The sequence below is a fragment of the Pseudophryne corroboree genome, chromosome 1 (genome assembly GCF_028390025.1).
Source record: "Pseudophryne corroboree isolate aPseCor3 chromosome 1, aPseCor3.hap2, whole genome shotgun sequence".
In the NCBI taxonomy this organism is placed as follows: domain Eukaryota; kingdom Metazoa; phylum Chordata; class Amphibia; order Anura; family Myobatrachidae; genus Pseudophryne; species Pseudophryne corroboree.
Window position 1 is genome coordinate 1,049,187,350 of NC_086444.1, and position 20,252 is coordinate 1,049,207,601.

The 20,252-nt window shown below is 49.5% G+C and overlaps 1 protein-coding gene across 1 annotated transcript; it reads right to left on the reverse strand.

The window, feature by feature from the left end:
- Positions 1-19,224: 19,224 nt before the first annotated feature.
- On the reverse strand, positions 19,225-19,653 carry LOC135050379 (uncharacterized). Its single transcript, XM_063956857.1, has one exon. It carries the CDS (start codon positions 19,651-19,653, stop codon positions 19,225-19,227), a length of 429 nt encoding a protein of 142 aa, XP_063812927.1.
- Between the last annotated feature and the right edge of the window lie 599 nt (positions 19,654-20,252).

Consider the following 20,252-nt stretch of genomic DNA (forward strand, 5'->3'; position numbering starts at 1 on the left):
TCAAAAAATTCTTCCAAAAAAGTAAAATAATTGTGTGTGAAAATAAATTTCACACAATCCAAAAGAAAAGAAATCCTTGACGTATTCATCTCAATATCTCTCCTTAATACTATTTCTAAACAAGATAAGCCTTTCTCATGTGGGATAGAGGTGTACAGTGAGGTAACATCAACTGTTCCCCACCTGTACTCCTCACACCAGTCGATATTCTGCAACAGCTGCAACATGTGTGTGGAATCTTTCACATAGGTTTCTAATAAAGGAACATATTTATTTAAAAAATATCGACATATTCAGAGACACGAGAGGTGAGAGAGTCAATTCCCGATATTATGGGACGACCCGGGTTTTTTTTTTGGTCTTTGTGGATTTTTGGTAAATAGTATATGGTAGCGATTCTGGGATATTCGTTCCACAAATAACCAAACTCCTCATCATTCAAAACCCCCGTTTTACATCCCACATTCAACAAGACAAGGAGCTCAGACAAATATTCTTTAGTAGGATCATTTTTTAGCTTGAGATAAGAAGAAGAATCAGAAAGTAACCTAAACATTTCTGCTTCATAGTCATTCCGATTTAATAACCCCCCCCCCCCTTTATCGGCTTGCTTAATAACTAATGCCGTATTACCCTTTAGCTTATCTATAGATTGTTGTTCTATTTTAGATAGATTGGGAACCGGGGTCCCCCTATCTTTAATTTTTTCAAAATCCTTTTTCACTAATTGGGCAAAAAGATCAAGGTGTGTACCTCGTGATTCCACAGGGTAAAAGACAGATCTTTTTTTTAAACCTGAAACATTCAAAGTTTCTTGACTTTCATAATTTTTAAGGGGGGCTAGAGATTTATTATTTTGTCTAATGAAATGTCTCTTCAATGTCATCTTACGTACGTAGAGACTAAGGTCCATATACAAATTGAATTTATTCACCCCTGCCGTGGGCGCAAAAGATAGCCCTTTTTGTAACACATTTATAACTGTGTCAGTTAATTTCACCTCTGAGAGATTGAAAATACCTGTCTTTTCTTTCACTAATGGGGCTGTATCGTGGCTTTTTTGTACGGTGCCCTGTCCTCCTCTCTTTCCTCTTCGTCTCTGGTTCTTTTTCCCCATGGACGTAGTGGTCCCTGGTTTAAACCCTGCTCTTTTTGTTGTCTCATATATTCCCTTCTTCTCCCTAAAAAAGTGTCCTGTTTGGGTGAGAACTCTTGACCTTGCAATTGTTGGAGAGTTTCAAATCTATTCCTTGTTTTAATGATAGGAGATTCTGGCCTATCAATTTGGGGTCTCCATGAACTATCTTTATCTACTTTTTGCCATCGCTGGGCAAATCTTTCACGCTGTGGTTTAGGTCTATATTGATAAACAAATTGATTACCCCTATTGTCATTAGAATGCCCATAATTATTAGGATACTTCCGGGCATTAGAATGATCCCTCTGTCTAGAAAAGGATCTTGGTCTCGGTTTGAATTTTTGTTTCTTAACCGGCTCATTCTCCCATTTTATTTGGGACCAATTTCTAACCTGACCAAGATCATAATCAGTTCTATCTCTAATAAATTTTTTCCTTTTAGTTTGTATAATTCCTCCCTCAATTTGGCTACTTTTTGTTCCATATACAAAGAGAACTCCTAAAATTCCACATCATCCCTTTCTATATCCCAATGCTGTTCAACATACAACAATTCTTTTTCTACCTCCTGTAACATTTTCTTCTTTTCAAACACAATGAGTCTCATTAACTGTAATGAGCATTCATCCAAAATGCGATGCCATTCTTTCATGAACTTATCATTGGACGATCCGAATCTGGGGGTTTTTGTGATTCTTAGCCCGCGGGGAACTCTCCCGCATTTGATATAGTTCTCTAACCCCACAATATCCCACCACATTCGAGTCTCCTTGATTACCAGGCGTTCCGCCTTGGAGTAATTATCTTCAATTATACAAGCTTCATTAGAGGCTATTTTTGTTACTTGTTCACTAAACAATTCAGCACATTGTAGTGACCTCTTTGTTCTCAAATCTGCAAATTTGAACATTCTGAACCTGAAAAGCAGCTACAAATACAAACGGAAAAATATAACAAAGTGAATGCAGAAATAGTATGAGCGCATCAACAGGTTAGAAACCTCCTGTGGAACTACAAGTCCAAGGTTCACAGAAAAGTTCCTTAAAAGTCACTGACATCCAGTGTTACCGGTAATCAGAATTGTCAATGTGCACGTCTGGAACTTCCAGCTGTCGCTTCCCCAATGAACCCGATTCCGAACGGGAAATGATCCTGTCAAGATAATGAAATAACGGGGGTGCCAATAGTGCATTAAAAGTGCTGACAGTTTTAATCCCACTTCCACAAAAGATACAGCAAGTGAAAGCCCGTACCAAAAAAGACGGTTAAACCACCGCTTGTATAACACACACAAAATATACCCCACAATAGGATCAACATCCTCAGTTTGGAGTCCATACGTCAGACCACGCCCATACGCGTTTCGTCATCAGACTTCGTCAGTGGGCCTGGTCTGAAGTCCCATTAGTACCGTTTAAATACATTCCTCCGTATTCTTGGTAACCAATACAAATCAAGATAGCCAGAAATCATTCCCGACAAAGATACAACCTTTGTGCATAAACAATTAACATTATCCTCTACCAAACTAATACATTTTTTTAAAAACAGTACATCAAGACATCTTTCTTTTGAAAATTAAAGTTAAACATATACATACACAAGAGGTTAAAAGATCTAAAACGAGGGGTTGTTCTCAGCACATACGAGTGAGGAGCAGCAGTTGTTTCTTTATATAAAATGATATACACATCATCTCCGCTGACGGATGATATATATATATATCTTTTATCAGGATGCAGTCAGTTTACCTCCAATCAAAATACCGACATTCAAAATCCCGACACCAATTGACCGATGGTCAAAATCCCGACAAGGTCAAAATACCAACATGGACAAAATACCGACATTTAAAATACCGACAAGGTCAAAATACCGACATGTAAAATGCCGACAGGTCAAAATACAGACATGAGTTTTTCATGATTTTTTTCATTGAAACCGACTTGTTCATACTTTACCATCCCAGTGGACCTGGAGGGGGAATATAATAGTGTGCTGAGCCCAGCGAGGCACCGTGCCCGAAGCATGGCGAGCATGGTGTCCATGTTGACTTATGTCGACATACACACACACACAAAAAAATATCAAAAATGCATGTCGGTATTTTGACCTGTCGGCATTTTACATGTCGGTATTTTGACCTTGTCGGTATTTTAAATGTCGGTATTTTGTCCATGTCGGGATTTTGACCTTGTCGGGATTTTTACCATCGGTCAATTGGTGTCGGGATTTTGAACATCGGGATTTTGATTGGAGGTATTTCATACCGATCCCCTTTTATCATATTCATTATTAACATGTTATGGGTATAGAGCGGATACTATTGATATCATCCGTCAGCGGAGATGATGTGTATATCATTTTATATAAAGAAACAACTGCTGCTCCTCAATCGTATGTGCTGAGAACAACCCCTCGTTTTAGATCTTTTAACCTCTTGTGTATATATATGTTTAACTTTAATTTTACAAAATACAAAGCAAATATCTACGATACAGAATATGTGTTATAATTAGTGATGTGCACCGGACATTTTTCGGGTTTTGTGTTTTGGTTTTGGATTCGGTTCCGCGGCCGTGTTTTGGATTCGAACGCGTTTTGGCAAAACCTCCCTGAAATTTTTTTGTCGGATTCGGGTGTGTTTTGGATTCGGGTGTTTTTTTTACAAAAAACCTCAAAAACAGCTTAAATCATAGAATTTGGGGGTCATTTTGATCCCATAGTATTATCAACCTCAATAACCATAATTTCCACTCATTTCCAGTCTATTCTGAACACCTCACAATATTATTTTTAGTCCTAAAATTTGCACCGAGGTCGTTGGATGACTAAGCTAAGCGACCCAAGTGGCCGACACAAACACCTGGCCCATCTAGGAGTGGCACTGCAGTGTCAGACAGGATGGCACTTAAAAAAATAGTCCCCAAACAGCACATGATGCAAAGAAAAAAAGAGGTGCACCAAGGTCACTGGATGACTAAGCTAAGTGACCCAAGTGGGCGGCACAAAAATCTGGCCCATCTAGGAGTGGCACTGCAGTGTCAGACAGGATGGCACTTAAAAAAATAGTCCCCAAACAGCACATGATGCAAATATAAATAAATAAAAAAGAGGTGCAAGATGGAATTGTCCTTGGGCCCTTCCACTCACCCTTATGTTGTATAAACAGGACATGCACACTTTAACAAACCCATCATATCAGCGACAGGATCTGCCACACGACAGTGGCTGAAATGACTGGTTGGTTTGGGCCCCCACCAAAAAAGAAACAATCAATCTCTCCTTGCACAAGCTGGCTCTACAGAGGCAGGATGTCCACCTCTCCTCATCGTCCAATTCCTCACCCCTTTCACTGTGTACATCCCCCTCCTCACAGAGTATTAATTCGTACCCACTGGAATCCACCATCTCAGGTCCCTGTGTACTTTCTGGAGGCAATTGCTGGTAAATGTCTCCACGGAGGAATTGATTATTATTCATTTTGATGAACATCATCTTCTCCACATTTTCTGGAAGTAACCTCCTACGCCGATCGCTGACAAGGTTACTGGCTGCACTAAACACTCTTTCGGAGTACACACTGGAGGGGGGGCAACTTAGGTAAAATAAAGCCAGTTTGTGCAAGAGCCTCCAAATTGCCTATTTTTCCTGCCAGTATACGTACGGACTGTCTGACATGCCTACAGTGATGCTGTCACTCATATAATCCTCCACCATTCTTTCAATGGTGACATAATCATATGCAGTGACAGTAGATGACATGTCAGTAATCGTTGGCAGGTCCTTCAGTCCAGACCAGATGTCAGCTATCGCTCCTGACTGCCCTGCATCACCACCAGCGGGTGGTTTTGGAAATGTTATCCTTTTCCTGGCAGCTCCAGTAGCGTGAGAAAATGAAGGAGGAGCTGTTGGCGGGTCACGTTCCGCTTGACTTGACAATTGTCTCACCAGCAGGTCTTTGAACATCTGCAGACTTGTATCTGCCGGAAAGAGAGATACAACATAGGCTTTAAACCTAGGATCGAGCACAGTGGCCAAAATGTAGTGCTCTGATTTCAACAGATTGACCACCCGTGAATCCTGGTTAAGCGAATGAAGGGCTCCATCCACAAGTCCCACATGCCTAGCGGAATCGCTCCATTTTAGCTCCTCCTTCAATCTCTCCAGCTGCTTCTGCAAAAGCCTGATGAGGGGAATGACCTGACTCAGGCTGGCAGTGTCTGAACTGACTTCATGTGTGGCAAGTTCAAAGGGTTGCAGAACCTTGTACAACGTTGAAATCATTCTCCACTGCGCTTGAGTCAGGTGCATTCCCCCTCCTTTGCCTATATCGTAGGCAGATGTATAGGCTTGAATGGCCTTTTGCTGTTCCTCCATCCTCTGAAGCATATAGAGGGTTGAATTCCACCTCGTTACCACCTCTTGCTTCAGTTGATCGCAGGGCATGTTCAGGAGTGTTTGCTGGTGTTCCAGTCTTCGGCACGTGGTGGCTGAATGCCGAATGTGGCCTACAATTCTTTGGGCCACTGACAGCATCTCTTGCACGTCCCTGTCGTTTTTAAAAAAAATTCTGCACCACCAAATTCATTGTATATGCAAAACAAGGGACGTGCTGGAATTTGCCCACATGTAATGCACGCACAATATTGGTGGCATTGTCCGATGTCACAAATCCCCAGGAGAGTCCAATTGGGGTAAGCCAATCTGCGATGATGTTCCTCAGTTTCCGTAAGAGGTTGTCAGCTGTGTGCCTCTTATGGAAAACGGTGATACAAAGCGTAGCCTGCCTAGGAATGAGTTGGCGTTTGCGAGATGCTGCTACTGGTGCCGCCGCTGCTCTTGTTGCTGCCGGAGGCAATACATCTACCCAGTGGGCTGTCACAGTCATATAGTCCCCAGTCGGCCCTGCTCCACTTGTCCACATGTCCGTGGTTAAATGGACATTGGGTACAACTGCTGGACACTGGTGACTCTTTCTGACGTCTGTGCACATTCTCGGTATCGCCTGCCTAGAGAAGTGGAACCTAGATGGTATTTGGTACCGGGGACACACTACCTCAAGCAATTCTCTAAGTCCTTGTGAACTAATGGCGGATAGTTGTCAAGGCCTGAGTTATCCGCTTTGCAACAGGATGACTGCTGTGATATTTCATCTTCCTCGCAAAGGACTGTTGGACAGTCAATTGCTTACTGGAAGTAGTACAAGTGGTCTTCCGACTTCCCCTCTGGGATGACGATCAACTCCCAGCAGCAGTAGGCGTTACACTCAAGGATCCATCGGAGGAATCCCAGTTAGGAGAGGACTCGTCAGACTTGCCAGTGACATGACCTGCAGGACTATTGGCGTTCCTGTCTAAGGAGTAACTTGACACTGAGGGAGTTGGTGGTGTGGTTTGCAGGAGCTTGGTTACAAGAGGAAGAAGGGATTTAGTTGTCAGTGGACTGCTTCCGCTGTCACCCAAAGTTTTTGAACTTGTCAATGACTTCTGATGAATGTGCTCCAGGTGACATATAAGGGAGGATGTTCCTAGGTGGTTAATGTTCTTACCCCTACTTATTACAGCAATTTCCTCCTCAGCGCCAGCAACACCCATATCCTCATCCTGGTGTACTTCAATAGTGACATCTTCAATTTGACTATCAGGAACTGGACTGTGGGTGCTCCTTCCAGCACTCTCAGGGGGCGTGCAAATGGTGGAAGGAGCCACCTCTTCCCGTCCAGTGTTGGGAAGGTCAGGCATCACAATTGAAACAATTGGACTCTCCTTGGGGATTTGTGATTTAGAAGAATGCACAGTTCTTTGCTGTTCTTTTGCCAGCTTACCTCTTTTAATTTTTCTAGCGGGAGGATGAGTGCTTCCATCCTCATGTGAAGCTGACCCACTAGTCATGAGGAACATAGGCCAGGGCCTTAGCCGTTCCTTGCCACTCCGTGTCGTAAATGGCATATTGGCAAGTTTACGCTTCTCCTCAGACACTTTTAATTTAGATTTTTGGGTCATTTTACTGAACTTTTGTTTTTTGGATTTTACATGCTCTCTACTATGACATTGGGCATCGGCCTTGGCAGACGACATTGATGGCATTTCATCGTCTCTGCTATGACTAGTGGCAGCAGCTTCAGCACGAGGTGAAAGTGGATCTTGATCTTTCCCTATTTTACCCTCCACATTTTTGTTCTCCATTTTTTAATGTGTGGAATTATATGCCAGTAATATATCTGGAATTAGATGGCAGTAATGTGTGGAATTAGATACCACTAGATAGATACCAGATACCACTGTGACTGGAATGATGATGACCTATGCACAGTGACAGGACACTACCACAGCACCCTACAGCAGCAAGATGCAGCACAAGACACTGGACTTTTAGTCACCACAATGCAGCAGAAGACAATGAGTAGTGATACTGAGCACTGATGAGGATACTAGAACTGACACGGGGCAGCAAGAACAGCACTGGACTACTGTACTGTAGTATTATATACTGGTCACCACAATGCAGCACTGATACTGAGCACAGATATTGAGCACTGATGAGGATACTAGAACTGACACGGAGCAGCAAGATACAGCAATGGACTACTGTACTGTACTACTACTATATACTGGTCACCACAATGCAGCAGTGATACTGAGCACAGATATTGAGCACTGTTCAAAATACTAGAACTGACACGGAGCAGCAAGATACAGCAATGGACTACTGTACTGTATTACTATGTACTGGTCACCACAATGCAGCACTGATACTGAGCACAGATATTGAGCACTGTTCAGGATACTAGAACTGACACGGAGCAACAAGATACAGCAATGGACTACTGTACTGTACTACTATATACTGGTCACCACAATGCAGCACTGATACTGAGCACAGATATTGAGCACTGTTCAGGATACTATGACAACGTTTTGCCTCGTTCGGGTTTTGCGAGTAAGGCGGGAAGAACCGAGGCTGCCCCGGACCCGTGTAAACCACGGGACGTTCGGGGGGGGGGGGGGGGGGGGGGTTCGGATCTCGACAAACCTAACTCGCTCATCTCTAATTTTAATAAGCCTTTATCAATTAACGGTAATAAATAAGTCATATAAATAGAATTGAATTCATCTTCTGAAATGTTTCACTTACAACATAAACAGACCTTTTTTGAGAGCTCTTCTAAAATATGTAGAAGAGACATTCATAATATTTATGTAAAATGTAATCTAAATAGAGTTAACATTAAAACCCCCAATGAGTAGACAATGAATGATAAATAATATGATTATTAAAGGCCGCTGATAACTGGGGAGGAAAATATATACTAGATACTGCATATTACTAGGCTAATCATATTTTATGTGATAAAATGAGGTTTTCTCATGCTATGTAGATAATAAAGTACTAGGTGCTTCATCGCGCCCTACGGGCGCTCTTCACACCGTCGCAAGGGGCTACGCCCCCTTAACCCTTGCATGCCTTTCTGGGGTTTAATATTTGTATTATATGGAGTATTACCTGCATTCCTTTGTTAGTGGTTAAATATTGCACAATGAAAGGGCGTGCGATGGTGAAGGAGGCGCAGCCCCTTGCGACGGCGTGAACAGCACCTGCAGGGCACGATGTACAGAATGTAGCGGGTGCGGGGGGGACTGCGGATGGTGTCTGTAGATGCTGCGGGTGGAGGGGAGGCAGAAGTGGGGGTGGGGCCCGGATGGGGAAGGTTCGGGAGGTGCTGCACGTGGGGGAGGGGCAGAGGAGTGGGGGATGCAGATGGGGGAGGGGTCTGGAGGCACCGCAGGTGGGGGAGGGGCAGGGGTGCCACGGGTGGGAGAGGGGCAGGAGTGGGGATGTTGTGGATGGGTGAAGGGTTCCGGAGGTGCTGTGGGATGGGAAGGGACGGGTGTGCCGGGGGTTGGGTAGGGGACCGCAGGCACCATGGGTAGGGTAGGGGCAGGTACGGGTGTTACGGCGGATGGGAAAGGAGGTCCGGAGGTGCTGCAGGTGGTGGAGGGGCAGGTGCAGGGGTGCCATTGGTGGGGGAGGGGTGGGTGAGGGGGGGACCGCTGATGGAGGAGGGTGTCTGCAGATGCTGCGGGTGGAGGGGGGCAGGTGTGGGGGGAGACGTATAAGGGGGGTGAATGGTGGAAGGGGCCTGGAGGTGCTGTGGGTGGTGAAGGGGTGGAGGAGTGGGAGCCACGGGTGGTGTAGGGGGTCTGGAGGCACAGCATGTGGGGGAGGGGTGGAGTGCCGCATGTGGTGGAGGGGAAGGTGCGGAGGTGTGGTGCATTGGGGAGAGGTCTGGAGGCGCTGCGGGTACTGTACATGCCATAAAAGGTAGTTGGAGGGTATGCAGTAACAGGGCCAGGACAGGGGTGACAGGGTCAGTACAGGGTTGACGGGGCCAGGACAGGGGTGACGGTGCCAGGATAGGGGTGACGGGGCCAGGACAGGGGTGACGGGGCCAGGACAGGGATGACGGGGCCAGGACAGGGGTGACAGGGCCAGTACAGAAATGATAGGGACAGGATAGGGGTGACAGGGCCAGGGTAGGGGCGGCAGGACCAGTACAGGGGTGACGGGGCCAGTATAGGGTTCACAGGGCAAGCACAGCGGTGACAGGGCCAGGATAGGGGTAACAGGGCCAGCATAAGGGTGACAGGGCCAGGATAAGGGTGAAAGGGCCAGAATAAGGGTGGCAGGGCAAGGCCAGGGACATGACAGAACACAGGGCACGGGAGAGATTGGTATTAGGGACAAAACAGTGGTGACAGACAGATGTGTCTTACCGGAGTCACTGCTGCTGGCTGCTGCTGTTCCATTCCAACCTGTTGGGATCTGCTGCTGCTGGAGACTTGGCATGGCTGACTCTCTCAGGCTGGAGTCCTGCTTTCTCTGCCAGTCCGCATCCCTCCCCCCCTCCTCAGTCACACACCGCAGACCTCGCGCAGCTGCCGGGCACTGTGGTAAGGTGAGACTGGAAATGACTGGTTAGCCCCCAGGAGATGCTGCGGCTGGAGGGAGGAGGGGGTCATAGCATGCACGTGGCGCGGACCTCACGGCTTCCAGGCACTGTGGTAAGGGGAGACTGGGAGTGACTGGTTAGCTCCCAGGAGACGCTGCGGCTGGAGGGAGGAGTGGGTCAGAGCCTGCAAGCAGCTCGGATTTCTGCAGCGCTACCCGCCAGCTAAAGTGTGTGAATGAGCTGGGCGCACTCCACTGCGGGTGGCAGCGCTGCAGCTAGCGGTGGGGTTGCCGGGGCTGGAGATAACAGAGGCAGTATGGAACCTGCACAGCGGCAGGTGCCTCACTAAACTGCAGCTAAGAAGCGTGGAGTGTGTCAGAAAGTGACGCTCCTCCGCACCAGAGAGACCCTGCTGAGTATGCCGATGTGGGGGGTCAAGCACACAGTGAGCCGGTGCCCGTCTGTCTGTATGACATACCCCTCACACACCCCCATACCTCCCAAATGTCCCGATTTTCGCGGGACAGTCCCATTTTTTGGGGTCTGTCCCGCTGTCCCACCCGCGGGTCGCAGTGTCCTGCGGTGGGGGGGGGGGGGGGGGGCAGTTGGAAAGCTCCTGTACTCGCTGTTCTGCTTAGCAGAGCAGCGGTGAATAGTGGAGACAGAGGGAGAGGGGGCATCAGGGGGTACGGATTAATGGGGGGGTTCCAGCAGCAGAGCCGGATTAAGGGGGGGGGGATACTTACCGTTGGCCCCACAGTTTTAGAGGCCCCCCCGGCTGGAGTAGCTCTGTCCCAGCTCAGAAGCTCCCCCCCCCCCCGTCCTGCCAGCAACAGTGGCAGCATTGTGCTACAGACAGCACACGCTGCTGCATATTGGCAGGTCTGTGGTGTTGCAGGGAGGCAGCAGTCTCCCTGCTTTCTTCTCCCTGTGCGGGTGTGTAGGGGGGAGCGACCACCTCCTCTGGATTTAGCCCTAGCTGAGGGGCCAAAATCCCATAAAAAAAATAAAAACAAAAATCGGAATTTGCATAAGGGGGCGTGGCCGCGCGATTCGCGATTAGGCCACGCCCCCAATCCCCAGCAGGCACAGCAATGAGATAGGGCTCCCCTGTCTCAAGTGCCCTGGGCCCCCCGGACTCATAATCAGCCCCTGGGGGCATGCCAGCAGCTCACAGAGCGTTGGGCATGCCCCCTCACTGACGAAAACGGGGACCCTCCCGTGAAGCCACGCCCCCTTTTCGCCGAGTGTTTCCCTCCTTCTGCCTGGAGAAAGCTCCTGCAGAAAGCTGGGAGGTATGCAGCCCTGTCTGTGACATGCCCAATGTCCATGCTATCTGCTTCTGCTCCTAGTCTCCTGTAGATTTGGCCAGATCTCTGTGACTCATTTGAATAACTCCGCCCACTGTTGTGACTCCGCCCAGCGTTAGCAAATGAATCACAAGGTCACAGAATAGGGCTATTATATAGGAGATTACTATTCTGGTGGGGCGAATCAACAGAATTTGATGCATTGGTGACACATATCAACAGCTTGCATAATCCCATCAAATTCACATACAGTATATCACATTTTAGACATATGTACTCATACAGTCTGTGATAAGATCTCTGCTGTACTTTTTAGTAAACAAACGTCAGAGTGAAAGAAGTCACCATCCAAGAGGGGCCTGCTCATGCACAACTCCTTAGAGTGAAAACAATTACCAGATCCCCCAATGAAGCCAATCATAGTGTAAGGATGTGCCCTGTGGGCACATCCATGCTGCTGTCCCTAACTGGGGGCCGCGCTGGGGCAGCTTGTCTGTCCCCAGCGCGGAGTGTGCAGCGGCGGGGAGCGGCGCGGCGGCGCTTTGAACTTGGCGCCGCTCGGGCCGCCAATCAGAAGCGCCGACCGCAGCGTTTGAATCTTGGCGCCCTCCGGGAGCCAATCGCGGCTCCCGGAGCGGCAGCCAATCGTAGAGAGACGCGGCGAGCCAATCGGCGCTCGCCGCGTCATAGGCCCCGCCCCCGGCATCTGACGTCAGACGCCGGGCGGGACGGGGAGCAGGAGGCCGCGCCGAAGAGCGGCGAAGGCAGAAGAGACGCCGGGCGGGAGCCGAAGAGGATCGCGTGGCAGAAGAAAGAAGACGGGCGGGAGCAGCGCGGACGGAGGTCGGCGCGCCGGAGCGCAGAAGATCTAGACGCCGCAAGGAGGAGCCGGAGGAGGTCATCGGTCGGGATCGGAAGAGAAGATGTCCAGCGGCGGCTGGACGCGGAGGAGAGACGCCGGCGCCGCTGGCCAGGACGGGTCAGCGGCAGAAGACGGTGCCGGAGGCCCCCGGGTTAGGTAAGGCCTCAGTGAGGCATCCTGCCCCCCTCCCCTTTTCCTCCCTCGACCACCAGGGACGGGCATTAGGCCCGCGGGCACAAGTCAGGCACTAGGCCTGTGGCGCAGTTAGGAGATTGGGGGTCATTTGTCTGATTAGGTGGTTTGGGCATTAGGCCCAAGCCACCCAACCTCTGCGGCACCAGATAGGCAGGCACTAGGCCTGGGGGGCACATGTTGGGCACTAGGCCCATGAGAATAGTCAGGCCACCGGCCTGTGGGCACAGTTAGGCGGGCATTAGGCCCGAGGGGCAGTTCAGGCAATAGGCCTGTTGGGACATTAGAGGGCGCTAGGCCCTAGCGTATTTTGGCCAGTAAGTACAGATAAGGTGACCCTGGGCACAAGGCCCAGGTCACCCAACGGGCAGCAAGTTAGGCGGGCGCTAGGCCCGTGGGCGAAGTCAGGCCTCCGGCCTGTGTGCAGTTAGGGGGCGCCAGGCCCAGCGAAGCAGTGTTTTCCCCGAGGTGAGTAAAGGTGGCACTGGGCGTTAGGCTCAGGCCACCCTGAGAGTACGGTAGGTGGGTGAGCTGTGCGGTCCCCACTACTGGGTGTTCTGAGTCGGGTAGATAAAGGGACAGCACCGTTTTATGTGGTAACTCCGATAGTGTGATATATGTTGTTACCGTGCAGGGCAAAGTGTATGTGTTGTGTAAGTTGTGCATAGTTGTGTCGCACCACCCACACGAGCTAGTTTGAGGGCTCTGTTTATGTAGCTAGTGTAGCGGACGCACACTAGGGTAGTTCTTGGCCCTGCACGGCTGTTTCTCTTTGCCTCCTTACAGGGACCTGTAAGTGGAGAAGATCGGAGTGCAAGACTTGTGACGGTGAGTAGCATCCATGTACGTCTGTCCCTTGTTTGTCCCCGAGCGCCGGAGTTAGGATTGCTCACGGACGTGAGAATCCCTTTCATCACACTACGTGCGAAAGCGCGAGTGTGTGAAAGCTGGGTAGCTGAGGCTTTGTGCCGGTGATGACCATTCACCCAGCCGGTGAAGGTCGCAGCCACCCCTGGGGTATCCCCTGTTCCACCGGAAGCAGGGTCGATACCCCCTTTAATGTAAACCCTTCTCTCCTCAGCTGGGTCGTCGGTCAGCTCCGAGAGGGAATCGCCGTGTCCGGATCCGAGTGAAGATTTCCAGGTCCGTTGAGGGTTCCGGTACCTGAAGGTGAGAGCGAGCGGCGCCTGGTGAGTACCGAGTCTACACCTGCACGGCAGCAGGCACCACCACACGCACTCGCAGGCCCCCCACCACCTCTCACAATAGCATTGGTTAAATACTTAATAAGTTTAGAGAAAGGGGCTACTCTGAAAAAGCCTTGATATGCAAGAGCCAAAGTGGACATGGTAGAGAGAGACGGTCATAGGTGGTAATTCAGAGTTGATCGCACCAGCAAATTTGTTAGCAGTTGGGCAAAACCATGTGCACTACAGGAAGCAGATATAACATGTGCAGAGAGAGTTAGATTTGGGCGGGTGTGTTCAAACTGAAATCTAAATTGCAGTATAAATATAAAGCAGACACTATTTACCCTGCACAGAAACAATATAAGCCAAACAAATCTAACTCTCCTTGCGCATATGTAAGGATGTGCCCTGTGGGCACATCCATGTGGCTGTCCCTAGCTGGGGGCAGCGCTGGGGCAGCTTGTCTGTCCCCAGCGCGGAGTGTGCGGCGGCGGGTGCCTGGTGCAGGGATCGGATGTTTCCCTGCACCAGGCTGTCGGCGGCGGAGAGCAGCGCGGCGGCGCTTTAAACTTGGCGCCGCTGGGGCCGCCAATGAGAAGCGCCGCCCGCGGCCTTTTGAATCCGGCGCCATCCGCGAGCCAATCACGGCTCGCGGGGCGCCGGCCAATCAGGAACAGGCGCGGCGAGCCAATCGGCGCTCGCCGCGTCATAGGCCCCGCCCCCGGCGTCTGACGTCAGACGCCGGGCGGGAGCCTGAAGGAGAGGCCGCGCCGAAGAGCGGCAGAAGACACGTGCGGGAGCAGCGGAGGAGGTCGTCGGCGCGCCGGAGCGCAGAAGAGCATCCGGCGCAGAGGAGAAGACGACGGCCGTGGAAAGAAGAGCTCCGGAGGCCGCTGAAGAGGCCGGAAGACGTCGGGCTCCGGGAAGATGTCCAGCGGCGGCTGGACGCGGCGAGGAGACGGCGGCGCCGCTGGCCAGGACGGGCCAGCGGCAGAAGAGTTCCTCCAGGCCGAGAAGCGCTGCAGTGGTGGGAAGCAATTGAGCTGTGCAGTTCCCCACTGCAGCCTTCTCCACCGCAGGTAGGCCCTTCTAAGGTGCCCCCCCCCCTCTCCTCCGCTAGACCACCGGGTGTTCGGGCAATAGGCCCGTGGGCACAGTCAGGCCCTCCTGGCCTGTGGGCATTGAGTCGGGCCCTCCCGGCCCGTGGGCATTGAGTCGGGCCTCCTGGCCCGTGGGGCATGTAGTCGGGCCCTCCAGGCCCGTGTCCAAGATAGGCAGGCACTAGGCCTGGGGGCACAGGTTGGGCACTAGGCCCATAAGGATAGTCAGGCCACAGGCCTGTGGGCAGTTAGGCGGGCACTAGGCCCGGGGCACATATCAGGCACTAGGCCTGTGGGACGATAGAGGGCATTAGGCCCTAGCGTATTTTGGCCAGTAGGTACGATAAGGTGACCTTGGGCACAAGGCCCAGGTCACCCAACGGGCAGCAAGGTAGGCGGGCGCTAGGCCCGTGGGCAAAGTCAGGCCTCCGGCCTGTGTGCAGTTAGGGGGCGCTAGGCCCATCGAAGCAGTGTTTTCCCCGAGGTGAGTAAAGGTGGCACTGGGCGTTAGGCTCAGGCCACCCTGAGAGTACGGTAGGTGGGTGAGCTGTGCGGTCCCCACTACTGGGTGTTCTGAGTCGGGTAGACAAAGGGACAGCACCGTTTTATGTTGTAACTCCGATAGTGTGATATATGTTGTTACCGTGCAGGGCAAATTGCTGTTATGAGGTTTGTGCTAGTTATGTTGCACCACACCCACAGAGCTAGTTTGAGGGCTCTGTTGTTGTAGTTAGTATAGGGTGTGACACTAGGTCAGAGTTAGGCCCTGCACGGCTGTTTCTCTTTGCCTCCTTACAGGGACCTGTAAGTGGAGAAGATCGGAGTGCAAGACTCGTGACGGTGAGTAGCATCCGTGTACGTCTGTCCCTTGTTTGTCCCCGAGCGCCGGAGTTAGGATTGCTCACGGACGTGAGAATCCCTTTTCATCACACTACGTGCGAAAGCGCGAGTGTGTGAAATCTGGGTGGCTGAGGCTTTGTGCCGGTGATGACCATTCGCCCAACCGGTGAAGGTCGCGGCCACCCCTGGGGTATCCCCTGTTCCACCGGAAGCAGGGTCGATACCCCCTTTGATGTAAACCCTTCTCTCCTCAGCTAGGTCGTCGGTCAGCTCCGAGAGGGAATCGCCGTGTCCGGATCCGACTGAAGATTTCCAGGTCCGTTGAAGGTTCCGGTACCTGAAGGTGAGAGAGAGCGGCGCCTGGTGAGTACTGAGTCTACACCTGCACGGCAGCAGGCACCACCACACGCACCGCAGGCCCGCACCTCTCACACATATGCAAGGTCCTAAACTGCAGGTGTGTCCGTGCTAGGTTGCAGTGAATACGTGACGTCACATGCAGCCGCTGGGACCTACAACATGGTGGGTAGCTATCTGCCTTTGCAGCTAGGCTGCGTAGGCAGAGTGCTACTCGTAACATGCGAAAGCATCGACACCATGCGATGCTCTCACATGTCTGCGGAGGGGGGCTGGATCCGGAATGCAGGGCGTACTTGGCCTGTGCTGGCCATCCACCAACATCATACTTACCGACAATCTTGCTGCCCCCTCCGGGAGGAGGCAGCCAGGTTGGAGCAGCAGGGGCGTGGCGATGATGCAGGATGACGCTTAGGGGCAGGGTTGAGGGCATGGCCGCACACTCACGTCATCGTGACCCCGCCCCCTATCTAGCAATGCCGGTAATATTGGTATTGCAAGGCAGGGGGCAGGGACAGAATCGCATCATCTGACCCCCAGACCGCCCACTTTGAACTGCGCCGCCGGGGTTTGCTAGGGGATCCAGGGGGGGGGGGGGGGGGGGGGGGTTGCGGGTGGTGGGCGTTCGGCCGGGAGATTTTCCAACTCTTCCGGGGGGCCAGGAGTGCCACCCAATTTTCGGGACCCTCCCGGCCATTCCGGGAGAGTATGCAAGTATGGCCCACATGTCAAAGAAAATGATCGTAGATGTGCGTTTTTTCCCGCACATCTACGATCAGGTCTGACTTACCCCCTTGCTTCCTTTGTAACGGTATTTGGGGGTCATTCTGAGTTGTTCGCTCGTTGCCGATTTTCGCAACGGAGCGATTAAGGCGAAAATGCGCATGCGCATGGTTAAGTATTTTAGCACAAAACTTAGTAGATTTACTCACGTCTGAATGAAGTATTTCCATTGTTGAAGTGATCGGAGTGTGATTGACAGGAAGTGGGTATTTCTGGGCGGAAACTGACCGTTTTCTGGGAGTGTGCGGAAAAACGCAGGCGTGCCAGGATAAAACGCGGGAGTGTCTGGCCGAACGCAGGGCGTGTTTGTGATGTCAAACCAGGAACGAAACGGGCTGAGCTGATCGCAGTTTAGGAGTAAGTCTCGAGCTACTGAGAAACTGCTAAAAAATTTCTATTCGCAATTCTGCTAATCTTTCGTTCGCTATTCTGCTAAGCTAAGATACACTCCCAGAGGGCGGCGGCCTAGCGTGTGCAATGCTGCTAAAATCTGCTAGCGAGCGAACAACTCGGAATGACCCCCTTTGTGCAGAGCTCCAAGTTTTTTCCACATACTTCCCAGCTACATTAACACCTTGGCTACTGACACAAATTCAAAACAATAACCAGCACAAATCCTGACACCCCTCTCCCTGAAAAATAAACATCATTGATGATTAAAAAAAAAAGGTATCTAGCAAAAACATAAATCCACATGAAAATGCATACTAATTTCCTCACAGAATAGGAGATTGACCTGAAAATGTGTACTTTTGTCTTACTTTTTAAAGAATTGTATTCAATTGTATTGTGGATGGACATTTCATTCAGTTCATCATTTTATGTTTGAATGTAAGTGTATGCATTATTATATTGTAAAAATAGCGAAATTTTCATTAAGATGTATCTACCTGAAATTATTTTTATACAGTGATAGGAATTATTAAAAAAGAATTGCCTCACTTATAATCCAGCTGTCAGACCTAAAGCACTGAAGTCAGAAACAATGCATTAAGTTCTATGAAAGTCTTCGTCCGTTTGTCATTCACTTGATAAATTATGAAACAACTTTAAACCAATTTATATTTTATCACAGAATTACAAAGCGAGGTCATATCAGGAAACATCTTTCTAAAGTCAAATGGATTAATCAAACTAACTGCCTAGCACTTAAAATAAACTGAATTTACCAGTGACAGGAATTGCACATTATTTAATATAGGTTTCAATACCATAATTGAAAAAACATGAGAGGACACGGAATTATTTATGACCAGACATCAACTACCAAACCTTATTAACAAAATGGGCAGTGGTGGTGGTCTCCCAGTGACCCCCACACATAGCTGTATCACCAACATTGGGTTCACTGTGGCAGACAGTTCTGCTATGTTCTGGTACATGGAGGGGGCGTGGCTAATAGGGAGGCGTGGCCATACACCACTCCTTTAAAAAAAGAAATATTAGGTACTCTGTGGTTCTGCATGCGTTGAGGGCTGCCGGTGTCCAATGTGGCAGGGTGCGAGGTGTGGGTGTGATCACTCCCCCACGCAGGGAGAGAGAGCATTGACTGCTGCTGCAGCTGCCTCTCTCTCCCCAGCTCAGCACACAGCACTGAGCAGCATGTGCTGGGCTGGGCTGGGGAGAGAGGCTGCTGCAGTGACAGTCAATCCTCTCTCTCCCTGCCAGGCTCTCTGCTTTTGGCAGACTGTTGCGGTGTTTGATAGGGATGTTAGTCCACACAACAGCACTTAACCAGGATAATTGGTTTATACATATAACAGAAATAGCAGCTTGTAGTATATAAAAGATGTTCTGTAGCAGTAGGAACTCACAGCATACATGTGAAGCAGTATAGCAGTAACACAGCATCTCAGTAGACACAGGATGTGGCTGTATACACACAGGGTGCGGCTGCAGGGTAGACAAGGTCACACACAGTAGAGCAGAAATTGCACGTCAGTGCAGTTGTCTCTCCCAAAAAGAACTCTCTCAGACTGTGCACTAAGCAGCTCCTCCTGCACTGAGATGACACTAGGAGGGAAAACACTACAGCAGTGAAGCTGCCTCTAGTGCTGGGAATGAAGACAGACCACAGATTGAGCCACTGCCTAACATCCCCCCTTGCTCAAGGCTGTCTCCGGTTACATACATTTGCATAACACTTTATGAAAAACATTTCTCAATAAAGTTTTCCTGTAACCAAAAACACATCAATAAAGCTTGGTAAGCGAATAGGAAAACAAATCAACATTTCTCAAAAGTATTCCAGTCCACATTTTGTCATGAACATATTCAGCAAGTCTGATGACAGTCCCTTTGTCAACAAATCAGCAGCATTGTTCTCGCTTGCTATGTAATCCACATTGACAGACCTGTTTTTTGTCTAATGGCAAGGCATGTGGATTGTCCATAATGCTTGGTGCTGGAAGACAAATCAATTGCTCCCTTGTTATGACATGCAATGTTGATAGTCTCACTTTGGAAAAGAAGGCTAAGCTCACATAAAGTCTCCTTCATTCATAAAGCTTCTTTTGAAGTTTCTGTAAGTGCCATGTACTCCGCCTCAGTGGTGGATAGGGCAACAGTCGGTTGCTTTCTCCTCGCCCGGCTGATGGCTGCGCCTGACAAAATGAACAGGTATCCCATGTAGGAATGACAGTTATCCTCATCTGATACCCATTTAGCATCACAGAAAACTTCGAAAGTCATACCTTTTGACTTTGTAAACACCAACTTTAATGAACTTGTACCTTTTAAGTACCTTAAGATTCTTTTAACTGCAATCCAGTGTTGCCTCCCAGGGTTAATTGCAAACTGGCTTGCCCGGCTCACTGCATGTGTGATGTTGGGGTGACTCCCAATACTTGCATACATTAAGCTACTAACAGCATTTTGATAAGGAACCTCTCTCATTTCCTCTATCTCCTCCTGGCTGGTTGGTGACATGGTCTATACCATCTTTATGCTTTTGTCAATAGGAGTGCTCACTGGTTTTGCATCTGACATTCTATACTTGCGAAGTATTGCTTCAATATATGTCTGTTGATCAATTGTAACAGTCCCTGCTTTCAGGTTTTGTACAATCCTCATGCCTAACAAATGATTTTCAGGGCCTTAGGGGTCTATTTACTTAGCCTTGGATGGAGATAAAGTGGATGGAGATAAATGTATTAGCCAATCAGCTCCTAACTGTCATATTTCAAACCCAGCCTGTGACATGGCAATTAGAAGCTGATTGGCTGGTACTTTATCTCCGTTCACTTTATCTCTGTCCAAGGCTTAGTAAATAGCCCCCTAAATCCTTTACCTTGAATCTTTGTTTCAGCTATTTACCATCAGTAATGTGATCTTCTTGACTTGCTAGCAATAGATCATCCACATACACAACTATGATGAACCGCTTTTCTTCTATAGTTTTGTGATATAAGCAGTGATCAGTCTCTGACCTAACAAAGTTAATCTCTAGTAGCACAGCATTCAGCTTTACATACCAACAACCAGGGTCGGATCTAGACTTTTCTTTTAGGGGGGGCGGTTTACGGTTT

Coding starts and splice junctions, on each gene's coding strand:
- LOC135050379 (XM_063956857.1), bottom strand. CDS start 19,653: ATGTCACCAACCAGCCAGGAGGAGATAGAGGAAATGAGAGAGGTTCCT.